We start from the raw sequence: 21,388 nt of genomic DNA on the forward strand, positions 1-21,388 counted from the left end.
TTTCCAAATACGTCTAAATACTGAAACACTAAATCGTTGATTGGTAGAGACTATTTTTAACAGACTTCAAATAAGGAGGTTCTGTTTTCGACCGTTAAGTATTCCGCCATTTTCTCAAAAACTACTAATCCAATTTCGATGGGGTTTTGGTTATTTTATCATATTTGGTTATATGATATTATGTTGTTTATGTTTGATATTTAAGTTCTAATAAATGATTGATCCACTTCATTAGTTCAACTCATAATTTTCCATTGATATTTAATTACGATATTATTGTCATCGATTAATATTGATAGTGGCTTCTGTCAAGTTCCTGCCGAGTGACTCACTCAATTTAATAACTATTAAGAATCGATTGACTAATGCAGGGGGAAGTGACGTCTGGTAGGAATTTGGTAGCTGCCAATGCGTGGGGTTCACCCCTGCTTCCCCTAACTCACAAACAAACTGACATCCCCTTGCGTTCAAGGAAATCGTCTGTGTTAGGCACGGTCCGATATACCATACCGTAAAACCGTTTCTTTTGATATATAACACTATATCGATACACTAGATATGGTCAACTGTTATAACCAGTCAATCGAGCGAAACTTACAAAACCAAACTACCAAAGGTACACTAAAACCGTCAAAAGTATATTCGCTACGTCTTGTATATTTGTCAGTTCAACTTTTAACACTAATTGAGGTGAGAAAGCTACTAACATTACTAATAAAACTAGCTTGCTCGTAGAAGATAACAAACTGCTTATGATATCGTTATAAAAAACAGTTTTCCATATCGATATGAAAACTAAATATAAGTTACGGAACCGTTTTCGAGTGGAAAACGGATCTGTAACCGATAACTGAAAACGACTATGTCTAGTCGTCGTCTGTGTGGGTGAAGATTGTGCATGAACGCAGCGATTTTTTATTACAAAGTTTTCAACGCAAGGGGTTGCGGTGTCGAACCTTTTTGTGACTATTATGATGATACGGGAAACGGGGAGGCTTATGAGGGTGTTTTACGCGTTCCTTTGTGAAATGCTCATTTTGGTTTTCAAAAGAGATTTCATGCTGTGCTGTGAATGTTTTGTAATTTTAATACCGGTAAGACCATGCGTTGATTATATTATGATTCTGCGATTTTTGTATCGTTGAGATGCAGGATATTAAATTAAGTGTTTTTTTTGCAATTATAGAAAAAAAAAGAAATTATCAATGAAATATCAAATCAATTTGTATTAATAAGGGTATTAATAGAAATTAATCTCTAATGAAACGCCTACGTGGTCTACGTGGGTACTACTTCCCACATAACATGTTAGTTAATAATATTTCAATTGAAGCTCTGATTCATTTCTAAAATTATATCAAGTCTTTACATTTGTATTATATAATAATAATAATGATAATCATTTATTTCAGAATTAGATTCGATATTATAATAATTAGTATTAGTTTGAATAAATCAAGTGCCAAGAATTTCAAAAAAACCTTTAAATATTTACAATGATATATCAGAAAGGATATTTGCCATACTACATCTACTCGTATAAACTGGCTGTTGAAATTAGATTTTTTTCAAAATGCCGAACTTGTAGGTTCTTACTTATGCCATTAAGGTTAGATGGTGTCCTATACACTAGATTTTTTTTAAAATGCCTAACTTGTAGGTTATTATGCCAATAAGGTTACATGTTGTCGCGGGGCGCTGTGTTCGGCGGTGTGGTGGTATGCCACGCCGCCACCTAACCTGCGACCGTATAGGGGTGCGGGCGTGATGTTGTACGGACGGCCTTCTTCCGTCCGGCGCCGGAAGCCCGCTCGTGGTGATAGTCGTCGCGTCGGGGAGTTGCGCCTGTCCCGTACCGTAGCGAGGGGAGGTGCGGGAAAGGGGTGACGTGCAATAGAAACAATAATTGACGTGCAATAGAAACAAGAGTGTAGGCCAGCCAAAGCCTCTTCCCTATCCCGACCTAACCCCTACTTCCTCTTCTTGCGCAGGAACGCTTCCGTCTTCCTTCTTTTCCCCAGGAGTCTTCTTCTTCTCCAGGAGTCTTCTTCTTCAGGAGTCTTCTTGGTTTTCTTCTCTGCTGAGACCATGCTAAGGCCGAACGAAACGAAAGCGGTCGTCCTATGCCGCGGCGTGACTTCGCCGCTTGGCGCAGGGTCTGCGGGCCTCGAGGGATCCCTCCTTGCCCGGGCAATCTCCTCAGTGGGTAACACTGCCCACCGGTGTTGTGGGCTGCCGTGAGGCAGCGGTGCAGCAATCGGTCCTAACGTGACCTGTGCTAGGCTGCGTGTGCAGATTTTCAGTCCTCCAGATGGTCGGAGGACACCTGTCCCTCGAGTTCACGAGGGAGCGGGCGACCGTCGGGGGGTCGAGCGTGGAGGGGCGCGAAGCCTCTCAGATGGGCATGTGGCCCATTGTCGGCGCATGCGTACATACGATGCGCCAACCTGGCCACAAACCTGTCCAAGGTCGGAACCTTGAGGTCGCGCTCCAGCACGTCGTTCCGAACATAGCGGCCCGCCCTCACGATCGTTCGTAGGGCCTGGCTCTGCACGGCACGGAGACGCTTGCGGTTGGATTCTGACACCAGGGCATACCATGCTGGTGCCGCGTAAGTTAGGCGTGATCGGACGTACAACTTGTACACCCTTAGTTTAGTACGGGTCGGTAGATGAGATGCCAGCACTGCTCGGAGCATCGCTCGTGCAGCACGGGCCTGTCGGATCACGTGGTCCACCTGAGGCACCATGTGCAGCGAGCGATCAATGTGACATCCCAAGTACCTAACTGTGGGCTGCCAAGCTACTTCCCGATCACGGAAACGTAGCGGCGGCGGCATAGTACGCCTGCGGCTGAAAAGTGTCGCGACCGTCTTACCGACGTTGACGGCCATACGCCACTTGTCCAGCCACTCTGGGAGCAGGTCCAGCAAGCGCTGCATCCTGCGTGTTGCCAGCACAGGATCACGAGAGGACGCGAAGTACGCGCTGTCGTCCGCGAACAACGCGAGTTCTACGTCCCTTTCCCATTCCTCGAGGTGACCTTCGAGGGTGGGAATGTCGTTGGTGTAGAGTGCGTAGAGTAGTGGCGAGAGGCAGCTGCCTTGAGGCACGCCCGCACGTATTGGGCGGGGGTCTGAGGCTACGTTCTCGACCGATACAAAGAACTGCCGCCCATCTAGAAACGACGCTATTAGTCGCACCAGCAAAGCCGGCACGGGCGACTCCAACAGCTTAAAAACGAGACCAGGATGCCATACGCGGTCGAACGCCTTCTCGATATCGAGAAAGACGCCGACCGTGTGTCGTCCGTAGTTGGCCTCGCTTGTAAGATGGTGGATCACCCGTGTGAGCTGAAGCGTTGTCGAGTGACCGGCGCGGAAGCCGAACTGCTTGTCCCTTAAAACAAGTGACGGCTGCAGTCGCTTCAACGCCAGTCTCTCGAACAGCTTCGCTATGGTGGGCAATAGCGTGATGGGACGGTAGCTGGCCGGGAGACGACGGTCTTTCCCCGGCTTCGGGAGAACTATTACCTTCCCCAACTTCCAGGTGGAAGGGAAGTAGCCCGTGCGGAGGATGCCGTTGAAGAGCCTAGTCATAGTGACTATGGCTCCTCTTGGCAGCATTGCCAACGCCATATTCGGCACGCCGTCGGGGCCTGGCGCCTTGCGCTTCGGCAGGCGCAAGGCGGCCTTCCGCGTCTCCGAGGGGGAGATGAACTCCAAGCCCTGGGGTGGCGGTGTCGGACGCCCGAGGAAGTCCTCTACCCACGCCTCTACGATCTCGTGGTGTTCGGCGGCGGCGGCGGATGCGGGGTGAGGGGAGAATTGCTCTTCCAAGTGCTCCGCATGGATCTCCGCCCTGTCCTTAGGCGCATAGCACCGCCTGCCCGCCCCATTTAGAAGCGGGTAGACTGGCGCTTTGGCTCGGGTAAGCTGTCTGCTGAGATGAAAGAGTGAAGTTTCGTGTTCACCAGCCTGGTCGACTCTCGCCTCCCAGGTGGCCCCACGATACTCCGCCATCCCAGCAGACAACTCCTCCGCCACTGCGTTGAGGTCACGCTTGACCCGGGGGCAGCGGGTGCGCGCCCATAAACGGCGTAACAGTCTCTTGTATGCCAACTTTTTCTCCAGGTGGACTGGGAGTCTCGCGCGTCTGTGCGTCTTCGGTGTGAGGGTGGTTGCTGCGTCCAGCGCCTCCCGGACTGAAGCCGAGAAGGCGCTGGCCGCCGCTTCCACCCCCTCCGGCGTATTTAGCGATTGGGGGAGTTTAATACCACCCAAGGTGGTTTGAAAAGCTCCCCAGTCCACCCTTCGAGATTGGCGGCCGACATGCTAAGGCCAAGCAAGCAAGCAAGATGGTCGTCCTATGCCGCGGCGTGACTTCGCCGCATGGCGCAGGGAATACGGGCCTCGAGGGATCCCTCCTTACCCGGGCAATCTCCTCAGTGGGTACACTGCCCACCGGTGTTGTGGGCTGCCGTGTGGCAGCGGTGCAGCAATCGGTCCTAACGTGACCTGTGCTAGGCTGCGTGTGCAGATTTTCAGTCCTCCAGATGGTCGGAGGACACCTGCCCCTCGAGTTCACGAGGGAGCGGGCGACCGTCGGGGGGTCGAGCGTGGAGGGGCGCGAAGCCTCTGAGATGGGCATGTGGACCGTTGTCGGCGCGTGCGTACATACGACGCGCCAACCCGGCCACAAACCCGTCTATGGTCGGAACCTTGAGGTCGCGCTCCAGCACGTCGTTCCGAACATAACGACCCGCCCCCGCGATCGTTCTTAGGGTCAGGCTCTGCACGGCACGGAGACGCTTGCGGTTGGACTCTGACACCAGGGCATACCATGCTGGTGCCGCGTAAGTTAGGCGTGATCGGACGTACAACTTGTACACCCTTAGTTTTGTACGGGTCGGCAGATGAGATGCCAGCACTGGTCGGAGCATCGCTCGTGCAGCACGGGCCTGTCGGATCACGTGGTCCACCTGAGGCTTCATGTGCAACGAGCGATCAATGTGACATCCCAAGTACCTAACTGTGGGCTGCCAAGCTACTTCCCGATCACGGAAACGTAGCGGCGGCGGCATAGTACGCCTGCGGCTGAAAAGTGTCGCGACCGTCTTACCGACGTTGACGGCCATGCGCCACTTGTCCAGCCACTCTGGGAGCAGGTCCAGCAAGCGCTGCATCCTGCGTGTTGCTAGCACAGGATCACGAGAGGACGCGAAGTACGCGCTGTCGTCCGCGAACAACGCGAGTTCCACGTCCCGTTCCCATTCCTCGAGGTGACCTTCGAGGGTGGGAATGTCGTTCGTGTAGAGTGCGTAGAGTAGTGGCGAGAGGCAGCTGCCTTGCGGCACGCCCGCACGTATTGGGCGGGGGTCTGAGGTGACGTTCTCAACCGCTACTATGAACTGCCGCCCATCTAAGAACGACGCTATTAGCCGCACCAGCAAAGCTGGCACGGGCGACTCCAACAGCTTAAAAACGAGCCCAGGATGCCATACGCGGTCGAACGCCTTCTCGATATCGAGGAAGACGCCGACCGTGTGTCGTCCGTAATTGGTCTCGCTTGTAAGATGGTGGATCACCCGTGTCAGCTGAAGCGTTGTCGAGTGACCGGCGCGGAAGCCGAACTGCTCGTCCCTTAAAATAAGTGACGGCCGCAGTCGCTTCAACGCCAGCCTCTCGAACAGCTTCGCTATGGTGGGTAATAGCGTGATGGGACGGTAGCTGGCCGGGAGACGACGGTCTTTCCCCGGCTTCGGGAGAACTATCACCTTCCCCAACTTCCAGATGTTAGGGAAGTAGCCCGTGCGAAGTATACCGTTGAAGAGCCTAGTCATGGTGACTATGGCTCCTCTTGGCAGCATTGCCAGCGCCATATTCGGCACACCGTCGGGGCCTGGCGCCTTGCGCTTCGGTAGGCGCAAGGCGACCTTCCGCGTCTCCGTGGGGGAGATAAACTCCAAACCCTGGGGTGGCGGTGTCGGACGCCCGAGGAAGTCCTCTACCCACGCCTCTACGATCTCGTGGTGTTCGGCGACGGCGGCGGATGCGGGGTGAGGAGAGAATTGCTCTTCCAAGTGCTCCGCATGGATCTCCGCCCTGTCCTTAGGTGCATAGCACCGCCCGCCCGCCCCATTTAGGAGTGGGCAGGCGGGTGCTTTGGCTCGGGTGAGCTGCCTGCTGAGATGAAAGAGTGAGGTCTCGTGTTCACCAGCCTGGTCGACTCTCGCCTCCCAGGTGGCCCCACGATACTCCGCCATCTCAGCAGTCAACTCCTCCGCCACTGCGTTGAGGTCACGCTTGACCCGGGGGCAGCGGGTGCGCGCCCATAAACGGCGTAATAAGCGCTTGTACGCTAGTTTCCTCTCCAGGTGGGCTGGGAGCCGCGCGCGTCTGTTCGTCTTCGGTTGGAGGGTGGTCGCTGCGTCCAGCGCCTCCCGGACTGAAGCCGAGAAGGCGCTGGCCGCCGCTTCCACCCCCTCCGGCGTGTTCAGCGAATGGGTGAGTTTAACGCCACCCATGGTGGCTTGAAAAGCTCCCCAGTCCACCCTTCGAGTTTGGCGCTGAAAGGCCACTGAATCGGCCCCTAGGCCAAGCGTGATAAGTATGGGGAGGTGCTGAGTGTCCAGATCATACAGCACCTCCACATGGACGGGACAACGGAGACCCCTATGGAGCACTATGTCCAGGACATCGGGACGATGGGACTCGTCCGAGGGAATGTGCGTAGGTGATTCTGGCCCAATCACCTCGTAGCCATTCGCCTCAGAGTCTTCGTACAGCTTGCGTCCCACCTGGTTGGCGATTCTGGATCCCCAAGCCTTATGTTTGGCATTGAGGTCGCCGGTCAGTAAGGTCGCAGCACCATCGTCCAGGATGGTATGGATGTCCTGCGGGTCAAAGAGGGGTCCAGGCGGTCTGTAGGCCGCAAAAAGTCGCAGCTCCTGGCCCGCCGCACTCACCACCGCCCCGATGGAACGGGTGTGAGTGAACGGCGGGAGCGGTAGTACATCGTGTACCACATCGCGACGAACCGCTATGGCGGTGCCTCGATAGGCCGTGCCCTTTGGCGATATTTCGTCGCGGCGGTACACGAAGTAGTTGGGCAGCCGGAAGTCTTGGGCCGGGCGCAGTTTCGTCTCGCCCAGGAGCACCACGTGAACGTCCTGCTCCTGGACGAGACGCCTGAGCCCGTGTTGTTGGGGGACGATGCCTCCCGGGTTCCAATACAGCAGCCTAAGTGGTACTGCCATATTGGAACCCGAGAGTGTTCGATATAACGTTTTTGATCGCCCCTACAAGGTCTGGGTAGCGCGCAATGGCCTCGCTGATGGCGGCTATTGCCTCCACCAGTTCATCGGCCGGCGTATTGATCCCCAGAGCCTGTAGGGGGCGAGGAGCGGGGGTCGGCAAGTATACCGTCCTTGGGCGCGGGGTGGGACTCGGTGGGGCCGTGGGGACTTCCGGCTCCCTCTGCGACTTCTTGCCTTTGCCCTTACCCTTTCCCTTATGGGAGGAGGAGGCCGCCTGTGCAGCTACCGGGGCTGGAGTCGGTGCTGGAGGAGGTGGCCGATGTTCTGCCGGAGTCGGTGCCGGTGCGGCAGCGAACTGAGCGCTGGCCACCGGAGGGCGCGGCTGGGATGCCGCTTTCGGTTTAGTCAGCGGAGGCCGCGCAGCCTGTGTTTCCACCTGCTGCTCGGACCTCCGCTGGTGCCTTTTGGCCTTCCTCCTGCTGCCCTGCGCCCTCGTGCCGCGCGGAGCAGGGAGGTTGGCCGGCGCCATAAGCGACGCGCCCTCGGTGGGCGCGAACTCCTCCACGACTCGCTGGGGTACTGGTTCCCTGGCGGCGGTCGCGGATGGCTTGCGGGCGGATGTTGTTGCTGGGACGGGTGGACGGGGCGGAGGGACGTTCATCCCCCTGACGCGCGCCATCTTTTTCAGGTACGCACACGACCTGTTATTGGACGTGTGCGCCCCGCGGCAGTTGGCGCACTTAGGGGTCGCGTCCCTCGGTTCGGGGCAGTCTCCGACGACGTGTGACCCCGCGCAGCGGACGCATCTGGCCGGCCGGTGGCAGTTCACCGAGGAGTGCCCCACCGCCTGGCAGCGGTGACACTGGGGGGGGCCGAAACGACCCCTCCACGCCTCGATGACCACCCCCGGCATGAACAGGAGCTCGCTTACCCCGTAGAGGCGCGCGAGCTCTGCTTCGGCCATCCGGTCCAGCTGCACGTAGTACACGCAGCCGGGCTTACCTCGCCTAGGTGGAATATGACGGGCGAAACGAGCCGGGAAGCCAAGCCTTTTTAGGGCTTCGGTGACTGCATCCGGGTCCGTCATACTAGGCAGGCCTTTGACTGCCACCTTTGTGGGGCGGTCATCCTGCATAGTATAACAGAACCAGGAGAGCCCTGGTTCCGTGGCGGACAAGTCCGTCAAGTACCGTTGGACAACCCGGTACTCTTCCGCCGTCGCTGGCATAAACCTTATGCCCTGTCCGAAGGGCCGCGCGTTAGGTGCGCGACCCAGTTTGTCCCGCAGCGCCGCGAAGTGGGTGGGCCAGTTCGGCATCCGCTCCACCACCAGGGGGGGGTACGCCTTCCCGGCCGCTGCAGCACTCGAGGCCTGCTGGGAGGGGGGGTTACCTCGTGAAGGTACTGGTGCCTTCGGTGACGATGTGCGCGGGGGTGCTGGCGTAGTCAGCACCGCGGCATAAGACGTCCCTGGCTGCGGGTCCGCATACGACCCCATCCGTGACGAAGTGGCTACGGGGGATGCGGGAGCGAGGGGCGTGGGTGGACGGATTGGTGGGGTCGCGGCCCTGGGCGCCGGCGACGGCGTCGCTGCCAGAGCGGCGTAGGACGTCGAGTCCAGCCCGGCGTCCATGGCCGCGGTCCCTGTGGACGGAGATGGGGGGGTAGGGGAACGCGGGGGGGACCTAAAAGTGCGTTCGCGTCTTACCACAAACACAGCAGTAGCATCCTCTGCGCCAGCGCCTTCCTCCTTTGCCTCTTCGTAGTCCGACGGAGATGTAGGTGTCGGACTTGAAGGTGGAGTAGTTGTCGTCGAACTAAGGCTTCCTTTGTCATCCGCGACCGCCACTCGCATAGCCTTCGCTGGGAGCTGCTGAGTCTCGGGAGACAGTGAATCCTCTCTCGGCTTCTTCGGGGGCCTAGTGGTTACGCCAGCGCTTCCCATCATGGGTTTGCCAGCGAACTTCAGGGGCCGCCCTGATCCTTTTCTTATGACGATCTCGTCTAGTTGCTCCCCCAGGGGCTTCGATACCGGGACGTGGGCGCCGGAAAAAATATCGCGGACCACGATCTTCCTGGGGGGCAGTCGGGATGGTTTTACGAGTTCCGCGGCTGTCCCGCTCACTCGTCTACTCTCCCTTTCTTCTGCAGCTAGTTGGGGGGTAGGGCGAGAGAGGTATCTTCCATCTCGCTCGCCTCTGCCGTCTCCCTCTTCTGCCGCCAAATCGAGGGTAGGGCGAGATTTCCTCCTTCCATCTCTTTCCTTCGCGCCTTCTCCCTCTTCTGGGTCCATTTGGGGGGTAGTTTGACTTCTTCCGCCACCGCCTTATTTCAAACAGCCGATTTTCCTTGCGAGGTACGTCCCAACACCGGGCCCCTTTGCTATCAAAGGGTGGGTGTTGGGGCGGCCAAGTAAGTTTTAGCCGGGCTACGCCGGCGCCGTCACAATGCGCGTGTGGGGGGGTAATGTGCACAGGCTCCAGATGCGGTGCCGAACGCAGTCGCAGGATGCTAAGGCCGGAAAACTGGTTTTCTGAGCTACCCCAGAGCAATACCGTAAAGAGAGCCGCGCTTTTTTAGGCCCATTTTCGTGTCATTTTCACTTTGGCTGACCTAGTTTTCACACATTCTTTATTCAATTTCCATAAGTTACACATATGTATTATACATTGTTGGAATCCTCATAATTAGCCCTATCTAGCTACATAAGTTATATATTCATATCTCAATTACTTACGAAGTTATTCCCGAAAATATTACAAAAATGTACAAGTTACGTCATTTTACATGTCAATAATCTTAATTATCTCGAAATTATCATAATTGATTCTTACTATCCTAACATCAATATGAAGCTAGAAACATATTCTAGGAGATAACATAAACTTTAAAAACATAAAACATGTATAAAACTCAAAAACCTAACCTTAAATACTATTTTCATAAAAATACCTAAAAACTCTAATAAAATACAACAAATGCGACCGATAGCGCCATCTACCGTGTCTTATCCCTAAACTTAAAACTTACGTAACTTATATAAACATATTTAGTCAGACTTATATAACATTTTAAATAGCTTAATTACATATTTCAATTAAATGTCGTTAATTAGTCGCCGACATCACATGTCCTATGCATTATTCATATTTTAAACAATATTATTTTCGCTAAAGACTTATTTACTGTATAGGTATAACAAGAACGTAAAGCGAGCCTAAAATATTATTATATCAAGAAACTAAGCGTCCAAAATTATTCAACTATGTAAAGGCTCTACTCGACCCTTTATAATTTCACTTATCCCTTCAGCCAGAGCCCTTCATAGTTTCATAGTTATGGTAATTCGTAGTCTACGACTGTAATGAGAATTTATGTGGTCTAGGGTTTCTTGATATTTATTGTATTTGTGCGGGTGAAAACGTTTGCTTTGCAAATTACTTCCTACATCGCCCGGCGAGCGGAAATTGAACCTTTCGTAAAAAACACGTAATTCCAACGATTGACTTCAATTTGATTCTTGAAAACCAATAGGAAGCTTCTGAAAATAATATTTAACATTTACTATCTAAGGGAATAAATATGCAATGATAAAATATTGTTGTCAGCATTGTAGATAATGTTAACTACATAATGTAATTAATGTTATATACTTGAATCTTCATTAAAAAATCATATAAGCGTATTGCGGAAATACCATCAAAAACTGTTTTACATTTATCGAGATAGCGCTCACAGACACAACCTTTTTATTCATTTAGACTAGAAGCGCAACATTAATAGTCTGGATGGAGCATATTAAAAAGTATGAAAATGGTTTCTGTACCTTCTTTCATAACTATAATTAGCTAGCTAGCTGCCACCGTCGGGGTATTCACATAGAATTCCGTTTGAAAGGGAACTACCGTCGCTTCACGTGGAGATCTGGGTCAAAGCAGATTCTGACATCAAAATGTGAATAGTTATGTTACTGAGACGTATTATGAGCTACTTTGAGCTGCCTCCGTCCAAGTGGAAAGAGCGATTCGCGCATGAAAACCTTTCTCAAGGCACTCTCGTTCAGCCGCAGTCTTTAGTGATAATTTGTCACTGTGTTCCCTCAGTTACACTATGATATAATGATAATTGTTTATTTACAAGTATTGTTTATCGCAAGATCACGTTATGTGTTCATATTCATTGGGACGACCCGACACGGCATGGCACCGGCATCATAAATATAATACATAGATTCCGCAAGTGTATATGTGTGTTAGTGATTACTTGAAAATATTTTTTAAAAAGTTTTTTTTTTTATTTATTCATCCATCAATACCCAATCACTTCGGTTCCAATGTGTTGTTTCTCATCAGTCGATTGAATGTTCGCGTATCTGATCGTTGGTTGTTTATCATGCGAATAGAGAGTATGGCGTAGCGCGTGCCGACCCCTGACCTCAGCCGAATTATACTGATACACCATCATCAGGGGTGACGCATCACTTGCGTAGTTTTAGAAACTACTTACTAGATGCCATTCTTACTATGAGTACAACATTTTATTAGGTATTTTTTTTTAACTAAAATGATTAATCCACGCATTTGGTATTTAGTGGTCTACTTAGTTACGCTACAGTCCGATATCTAAAACAAAAAGGCCAATAATCATAACAACGCTGACGTAACTTATAATGTCTCTGTATTACGGTATTGTGCCGTGAAGGTGTTAGTTTTAACGTGGGCCAACATCCGACAGCCCTAGTGAGGTTGGTTGCATAGAGCGGTTGCGTGTGCGGGAGGCGAGCGGGGCGCGCCGGCGGTGCGCGCGCAGCGGCGGCGCGGCGCGGCGCGGCGGCGGCTCGCGGCGCGTGCCAGTCCGGCCGCCCCCGCAGCTCGCTCCGGTCCCGGCGCTGCCGGCTCCCGTTCGGATGCCGCTGCCGGCCGCCGCCTGCGATGGTCCACGCCGGGCCGGCCGCGCGCGCGCCTTCACGCGCGATGTTCACCGCCGCTGAGAGCAAGCCGCGTCGTGCCGTCTCGCCGCTCGGTATACCCAAGTCCCCCTCGTTCCACTCCGGTCTCGATCTCGTCGCGAGTCAGACCACGAAGCGTTCCGAGAGCGTCACAGACGTAGCCCGCGCGTTCCGTTTCGCGTTGTTCGGCATGGAGGGCCAAGGGCCGCCGCAGAAGGCGCCGTCGCCGCCGGACGCGCGCTCCCCGCCGCCCCTCGCTGCCGCCTCGCCCGAGCGCCCGCCGGCACCGGCCAACGACAAGGAAAGCTTGATGGTGCAACTGCCGCTTCTCAAAGGTTCGTCCTCGACGACATGATTACTCGTACGTGTTGATCATCCTCCCACGAGCCGGAGCACGCCTGTGTTTACAAACCGAACGCGTTGTTTAGTTGCCTTCGAATATCTTCCTTCGAAACGATCGAGTCTATTTCGATCTCGCAAAGTTGGAATGTAGCGGTTAATCGTCCGCCGGGACTATCTTGCGGATTTTCTAATCGTTGCCGCAAATCCAACGTCAATATCGAGCGAGGACGCACCGTGCATGTTGGAGGACTGAACGGCCTGTCTACACATTTTTATTAACGATCCTAAACACATACAAATTACATATCATATCCGAATCTTGCGTCTTCAATGTAGGACTTAAGCATTAATATTCAAGACCCATGTAATATTGTCCCAACTAATGGCGAAAACGCCGCAGAAATAATATCGACCCACCGGCGGCCGACGGTCGCCGGCTAACTGTACACTATAACACCATGGGAAATGAAACGCGACATTATCATGCCCTGCAATACATATGGATTTCCGATTAATAATATTCACGCTACACGGTATGTAGGTTACAAGTGTGCGGAGGATAAAAAAGATACCGGCCGAATTGATAACCACCTTCTTTTTGAAGTTGGTTAAAAAATATCTTTCTCTTATCAGTCATGTTAACTTTCAAGGTGTATACATACATTGTTAATCATAAGAATTAAGGTCACGAGCCCAATTTCGCTAAGACATTGTTTACACAGAGATCATTTTCTCACGTCCGGCTGATGTGTAACCTCGAGGTGTAAAGGATTTTTTTTTCGAAAAAAAAAAAATACTTTTTCCATTTCAATGTTAAATTTTAGGTCACCAGTATAAATTGACCGGAGAATGTAATTACGTACCTACGTAACTTTAATTATTCTAGGAAATCGATAGGTGTGTCTAGAAATATCGTTCACAAGCGATATTCTCTTTCAATATATAATTCATGGACCATTTGTACTCGTTCCAAGTTTCACAGTCAATATTTGTACCAACTCACTCGTATAGTTACAGCAGCTTTCTTATTCAACGTATTTTTGAACTACAAGATGCTTCCGATATTTCTATTCGATCAGAATCGAAATGTTTTTCATGTAGGTTTTGTATGTGTACTATCCTTATCTAGAGATGTATAGATATGCTGATGTTGAGTATTGAGTGCATGTCATATTAAGACCGGAATTCTACAGTGAACATTCATAAGTATTAGGTACTTCACAAGATTCTCTAGTTACGAATACAATTACTCGGGAAGTGCCTTTCATTATAATTTCCACCTACGTAACTGCCTGTCCATCTGATCAAGCTTTCACCGCATCTTAAGGAAGATCATGATTGTAGCTTAGGTATCATATGCGACAGATATCTGATTAATTTGAAGAAGTTTCTATGTACTAATGTCTATATACGTAATGATGCTGGAGAATGATAAAAATAATACCCACAATGATAAGAGCATAGGGAAACAAAGCTGCTGTTTGAAAACCCGACGCACTGAAGTAAACAGAGCACTCACTGATCAATGGCTTAATTAGAGATGGACAGTAAATAGACGGAAAACGTTTTGATACGTCTTCAACTCAAGGTAAATCCTTGAATTGCGCATTGTCCTAAGGATCAAATGTGGATGATTCTATTTCTTTTTAGAAAAAGTGTGAATTATGTCTATTGTCATCTGTAATCAACATGGAAGGATAAGGGATCAACATGATAGGTTTGGAATAGGATTAATATTCGAGGTCGGGCATAGATTTGTTGCAACTCCTGAGGTTTTTGTTGCGAGGACTAATATAGTATTTCCCTACAACACACAATATTTTTTAACTTTTTTTAAGATTGGGATTCTGCTGTGACATATTGCTGTAATGCACAATACATTGTACTTTATACGCTAGATATCTTCATTTCGAGGTTGGTTTCCGCAATAGTTTTGACATTGAATCACAATAGTCTTTGCCATGCGACTGGTCGTCGTGGCCACTGGAATAATATTATTGTTTTTACTGTAACCGATCGTGCGTAACAAAGCGAGCAAGTGCCTGGCTCTGAGCTATACCCGCTATCAATGAGTTGTGATCATGCCGGAATCGTATCGCCACATACGGACGGTCAAACGGATCTTTTGTCGTTGTGATGAAAATCGAAAACTTTTGGGTGAACGAAGATTGCGTTAAGTAGATGGTGATGGGGAGAAATGTGGTTCTTAAATAGTGTTTACTCATATTGAGCTACGTTTTCGTTGGACGTTTCAAAACGTGTTTGTTATACCCAACCTCAACGGATTCTAACCTCAACCCATAAAGCGATACTGATGTCTTGGTGTCCTTAAGTGAGGTCGTGCCGTAAGATCTACGAGTAAAGTGTGATAATTCAAACGACTAGCTGTGTTGTCAGTGAATTTTCAAAAGATCAGTAGCTGCAAAGGTATGTCTTTAGTTACTCGTATATGAAAATAATCTTTTCGATGGCTAAACATCTACTCGTTGAAACCTTTTTCATTTTGATATCGAATCATGCGCCATTACAATATCATGAAAATAATTTGATTTTATGAAACAAAAAACTTACCATTTAGGTGTAATAGTTACTAATACATTTAATTGACGCTTGAATTAAACTTTCTAACATAACTATGACTGATTTGTATTTACTACTTGAGGAAGGACTTTTCAAATCGGGTACAAATTTTTATTTTTTACCCGACTGCCAAGGAAGGGTTATGTTTTTCGCGCGTATCTTGTATGTTTGTCTTTCTTTATTTGATCCGATCTAACAAACGGCTGGATGAATTTCAACAGTTAAAGTGTCATTATATTTGTCTCAACGACCCGAGTGTCCTTAGATAGGTGTTAGTAAAAAAAAATAAAAATGGCGGATTTTTGGCGCGAAATAGTAAGACATTTAAAAAAAAAAGTTAACCGAACCTATCGAGTAGGGTATCAAATGAAAGGAAATGAAACGGAGATTATAAAAACATATTTGTATATATATAAAACAGTAAGGTGACTGACTGACTGACTAACTAAATGACTTTTTCATTTTTCAGAAATCAACGTACAGCCTAAACCAAGGACCTTACAGTTCTGAAATTTTGCACACAGGTTCTCTATATAGCTTGAATAAGTACTAAGAAAGGCCTTTTGGAAATTCTACCCTTAAGAGGGTAAAATAGGGGAAATCAGTTTTTTTGAAATCCTTTAATGTTGAAGCAACTACTATAAAAAATTGTATTTGGCTTTCTGAATAGGAACAAGGACGCACTTATTTATCCCCCTCCGAAAAATCAACCCCGTAGAGGGTAAAATAAGGGTTAAAAGTTCATTTGAACAATCGTCAATTTTGAAGCAAACACTATGACATGTTGTATCAGGCTTTTTGGATAAAAATAATGAAATACTACCTCTAACGAGGTAAAATAATGACCGAAACTTTGATTTACTGAAGTTCTATATTTTATAGGCCGTAAATGGTGAATTTTTTCGCAAAATAGTAACACGTTTTAAAAAAAGTAAACCAAACCTATCGAGTAGAGTGTCAAAATAAAGGAAATTAAGAGGAGATTACATATACATTATATAATATATCTTATATATAAAATTCTCGTGTTAGTTACCTTACTCCTCCGAAACGGCTTCACCGATTTTCACCAAATTTTATATACATATTCAGTAGGTCTGAGAATCGGCCACTATCTTTTTTTTTTACACCTAAGTGATAAGGGTTGTTCATCCTTAACATTTTTTTTATTTATATGGCAACACAACGTTTGCCGGGTCAGCTAGTACATATATACTCGTATATACACATCGAGATGACTGTCTGACTAAATGAGAAAGTTGCTGTGCCAGAGATCAACGCAAAGGGAAACCGCTGAACTTAAGCGTGCTGAAATTTTACACATAGGTTCTTTATATAGCGTAAATGAACACTACGAGGATAAAATAGGATAATATTGTTTGAACATCTTTTGTTTTTGAAGCAGACACCTACTATGAAACTTTGTATTTGGCTTTCTGGATAAAAATAATGAAATGCCTATTTCACTGCTTTTGGAAATTCTACATCAGCCTTTTTGGTGCAGTCGGGTTTTTGATTTTTTAAATTAATTACTTGTTTGCACATGAGTTCCTCATATGAGGAGAATGAAGGTGGCTATAAATAAAATAATCTCCATTGTTTGATTTTTAAAAGTGAACTTCGTATTTGCACAGTATTGTAGCACTCCACTTTATCATTCAATGGAGTTGAATCTTAAATTCAATTTAGCCAGTACATAATCCTACACTCCATTCCGCTACGTATACATGAGGCCGTGGCTAATTTTAGACCGAACTGAAATAAGGGTGGGATGAAGTCTTTTAGGCTTTGCATACACTAATTACTACGTTTAATAAGTAGAAAGGTTTTTTTATGAAATGAAAGAAATATCATCGTTTATTGTCAAGTTGACATGTGGAACGGATTTTATTGACATCTGTAACCGCCTCCACATAGGTTGACTGTCCTAGCTGAAGTCGAAGTCGATTTTTATATGCAGAGGAACTAAGTTCAAAGAGGCATTCTCTCTTTAATATAGTAGTTTTGTTGTCAGTTTAAGAATTCAATATACTTTTAGCCATCCTTAGCGTTAGGTTCGAATCTGCTTCCACCTTATATCCGCCTTAGCATATATGTATTCTTATTCCACCTTATTTCCGCCTTAGCGTATATGTATTCTAGTTTAAGGGATGTGTACACAGTAACGGGTTGATTAATAAAATGATTATTTGTGTTACTACAATGAATTATATTGTAATTACAATGTAGTGTGTTGCATTGTATGCGTTTGTCCTAAACATATCGTACTATTAATAAGTAATTGTACGGCCAGAAACATATTGATTTATCTAGTATCTAGATATATAAATATATTTACCTATTTTCAGAATCATTGTGGAATTCGGTCTAAGGGTTTCCACTTTCATAGTAGTAACATTTTCTCAGTAGCAATATTCGCGCTCATGTGATCAAGTTTCAAGTGGATGAATGTGCTATGACGCCCTTGATGAAGCAATGCATCTCTAATCGATACCAAGGATTTATTTATGATTGGCCCCGACTAGCCACAGGTCGGAAGGTAGTTTGTTTGCCAGTTATTACATACAATGTAATTTTGTACAGACTAATGAAAATAGTAAGAGATGAATAAAAATGTAGCGTGACACAAATGGAAGTTTTGTCGCTAAAGTTCTTTGTCAGACCACCTTTGGTCAGAGGAACAATGATGACGTAGTTACAAATAAAAATATTGAGGTATGGGTGGTTGTGAATGGATAGTAAATCAAATCATCGTAAAATGGCAGTACAAATATATTTTTTTCTTATATAAATCAAAACTATAAATATGAATAAAGTGAAGGAAAAGCCAGTGCTAAATAAACAAATTAGCTTTATAGTTTGAATACTTATGTATAAACATACTGACACGATTCACAAACATCATGTATGAGTCGGTGAAATAATTTCAAACCACTAGCAGAAGTTAAATTGACCGAGCAAACGTTATATAATTCGCACGATACAACAACCATTATCGCGTCTTTAGCGTGCACTTTATGTTCGTAATCATCTCGATGTGACATGATTATTGTAGTTGCTGTACACTTACAATAACCAGTGCTTTTCCTTTATGTAATATCAGATATATTAGTCGACCTATGCTTACTATGTCTATGCTTAATAGTCCTTGCTGAATACAGGTCTTTCAGAATTTCAATATACTTATAACTAAAATCATATGGTACGCCCAAGTTTTGTACGGCCCACGTGACAGAACAGTCACCGTACTGAGGCGCTGATCTTCCTGGTTCGATTTTCGGTCAGAACAGATGTCTAAATGATGACCTTAGAATTCTGTTCTGGGTCTGGGTGTTGGTGTATTCGTCTATATATCAATGTGTCCATGGCACTTGAGAATCCTAGTGTGAGGTTGTGAGTTTAACAAGCGTCTTCCTGATATACTTATTTATACTTTGCTTTTTGCGCGGAAGAACTAATTCGTCTTCTAAAGGAACAACCTTAATCGTCCAACAAAAATAAAATTGTAAGAGTTCAACATAAAACCGACTCCGTTTAATAGCTCACCCTTTGCTTTAGCTCACCCTTAGCTTTGTTTAAGTATGTAGATTTATTCAATCCCAATTTTTTGTATGGACATTTTCGACAGTGAACTTCATTAAATTCGCCCCCCTACCACTTATATGGCTCTTTACTCTCCTATCGTCGAAATTATTCTACGAAATTTATGTCACCAGTGCATACGCTTAATTTAACTGAACCGTGAACACTCGATGCGGCACTCGATTCCGTTTTCGGAGAATACGCTTAATTGGATATTTTGACCCAATTTATCGCGGCTCAATGACGCAGGTAATATTGCTTTGATTCCATGAAAGCTCTGGTGGGAGAGTCATATCCAACGGTCCAGGATTTAGTAGGTCATTTTCAATAATGTTACATAAATTGATATTATATTGACATTGTTACGGTTTTGTTAATAGTTGTATCAAGCGGTTTTGTTTTCTGGTTAAAATGGTGTGCTAGAGTCACGAGGCGTTCTAATTCAATCATCTGGAGTAATCTGGAGTAATCATATTTAAGTCTTACAAAACAGTTGACTAAAACTTGACTGTTCAGATAGCCAATAGTGATCACTTACCGTTAGATGGGCTGAATGCTCAATTAAAAAAAACAATAATGATGAAATTCGTGCCCAATACATGAATGATAAATACTTTGTTTTTAATTTGTTTTATTGGTTGTCATCAGATGCGCCGGCGGCGGAACGCGAACAGCTGTTCGTCCAGAAGTTGCGGCAGTGTTGCCTGCTGTTCGACTTCGCGGACGAGCCGCTCTCCGACCTCAAATGGAAGGAGGTGAAGCGTGCCGCCCTCCTGGAAATGGTGGAGTACGTGACGTCACAGCGGGGCGTCATCACCGAGGCGATATACCCGGAGGCTGTTAATATGGTAGGCATTCATTTTTCGACTGCGATCAGCTGTTCGTTTAGAGTTTTTTGGTTTATAATAATTGTTATTTAACTCGGTATTTCTATTCGTTGCCCATAGCGTTCTTGGGCTTAAAGTTGCCAATTATTTTGTATTAAAATAATTTTATCGGTTGTTTATGCATCACAAATACACGTAAATTTTTGTTTTCCTTTGAAAAAAGCTATTTATAGCTTTATATAGCAAGAATTTTTGGGTATAGCATAAATGGATTTATCCTTAGGCCGCCCCATTTAATGGATGAGTTGTTTCCGAGAACGGTGATTGTCCGGAAGTTTGTGTATCGTAACAAGACAATTCGTTTAACGAGAATACGGGTGTATACCAAGAGGGTCTTTCATGTTGTTTTTTTTAAAGTTTCATTAATAATTGGTTGAGTAACGTAGCGTTGCTTACTTCGAGTTGAGATGATTTACTCTGAAATAGTATAGTTGTAGCGCAGGCCAAACAGAAGCGACGTAACACACAGACCGCGGTTGACAATGAAAATAAAATAAACAGCTTCACGCGTCGCGTCATTGCTAGACGCCTTTCGTAATGACATACATTGTAGGTAAGGAAGGATATCACTATCTCGTTCATTCAAAGAATATATGACAGAGAAAGTATTATAGAATATAGCATTCTCGCGCTAGCTAGTTCAAACAAATGACTAAGCTTACAAATACAATAAACCATGAAACGTAAATTTTGTGGCAATAGATTATCGCACCTAGGCGTTTTTACAATGGAATAGTCACTTGTACGTTATTTACATACTATGCTAGTACTAGTACTAAGCTAGTACTATACTAGGCTATATTGTTTACACACGCCGCGAGGAAAGCGCATGACGTCAACAGTCTAAGCTCTTTACCGACGACGGTTGGTTGAGGGTTGAGGGTGGATTTGTCTTTATCGGCTTTACATTGACCTACTGAGTAATAATCCTCGGTTTTTGAAAAAAAGTCCGAATTATAAGTGCTACAATGAGCGCCGAATACCACATGCTCGAGTAAAATATAAAGGCATTAATATCGATTCGCGAAAATACATATAGGTAATAACATAGATTAGTAAAGATACTTCGCCGCCTTGAAATTGAATGAAGCCACAAACGGCTTATTTTAGTAAGTTCTTTTTTTTTATTCTTGACAAATAAAAACATTTTTAGAGAACATTTACGAATAAATAACTAATACTGCGTAATTTACGTAATAAATATCTATTTATTTCAATAATTATTTAATTATTTCAAATATTTTAGGGACATTTTAGCACGGAGACGTGGCAAAACTTTTTTACGCAACTATTTCAATTCTCAAAACTGGGTACATTTTCTTGTTAGGAGTGAGTAATCTTTACTAATCTATGGCTAATAATAAAACAAACTGTATACAATTTTGTTGTAATAAATTGATTCAAATTGGCTCTATAACAATTGGTTTAAAAAGAAATACTGATTATAACGACCTATGATGAGATGAGTTTGCAAGGAAAAAATATTTACTTTACGAACTTTACGAACTTCACCCTACACCAGAGGACCGTTTTTAGAATGGTTTTATGAAATAGACGATTCATCCACATATCCATATAATCCGATATTAGATCCATACATATTCATTCTCTCCATACACGTAACGCAATTTGGCCATAGCGTTTGCAATTTGGGTTACGCGAGATGAAAGGATGCTGTAAACATTGAAGATGCTAATACGATGTGTGTGAATAATCATATTCTTACCGTTTACTGACTGTTTATATTCATAAAAGAGTTTGGATTTTGTTAGCTACCGAGAAAGGTTCGAGG

At 46.3% G+C, this 21,388-nt stretch overlaps 1 protein-coding gene across 3 annotated transcripts in view; it reads left to right on the forward strand.

Moving 5' to 3' along the window:
- LOC140742944 (serine/threonine-protein phosphatase 2A 56 kDa regulatory subunit gamma isoform) overlaps window positions 1-21,388 on the forward strand; it is an 85,325-nt gene that overhangs the window by 36,517 nt on the left and 27,420 nt on the right. For 2 of the 3 annotated variants that reach the window (XM_073074030.1, XM_073074028.1), the window contains one exon: window positions 19,358-19,557. In XM_073074030.1, coding sequence (XP_072930131.1) covers window positions 19,358-19,557 — 200 coding nt within the window. Of the gene's footprint in view, window positions 1-12,127; window positions 12,541-19,357; window positions 19,558-21,388 lie in introns of those variants that run through there. The other variant, XM_073074027.1, reaches the window with a different exon arrangement.

This window comes from Epargyreus clarus, unplaced genomic scaffold, assembly GCF_041222505.1.
Source record: "Epargyreus clarus isolate Ecla_fem2 unplaced genomic scaffold, WU_Ecla_fem_2.2 ptg000006l, whole genome shotgun sequence".
Lineage (NCBI taxonomy): Eukaryota > Metazoa > Arthropoda > Insecta > Lepidoptera > Hesperiidae > Epargyreus > Epargyreus clarus.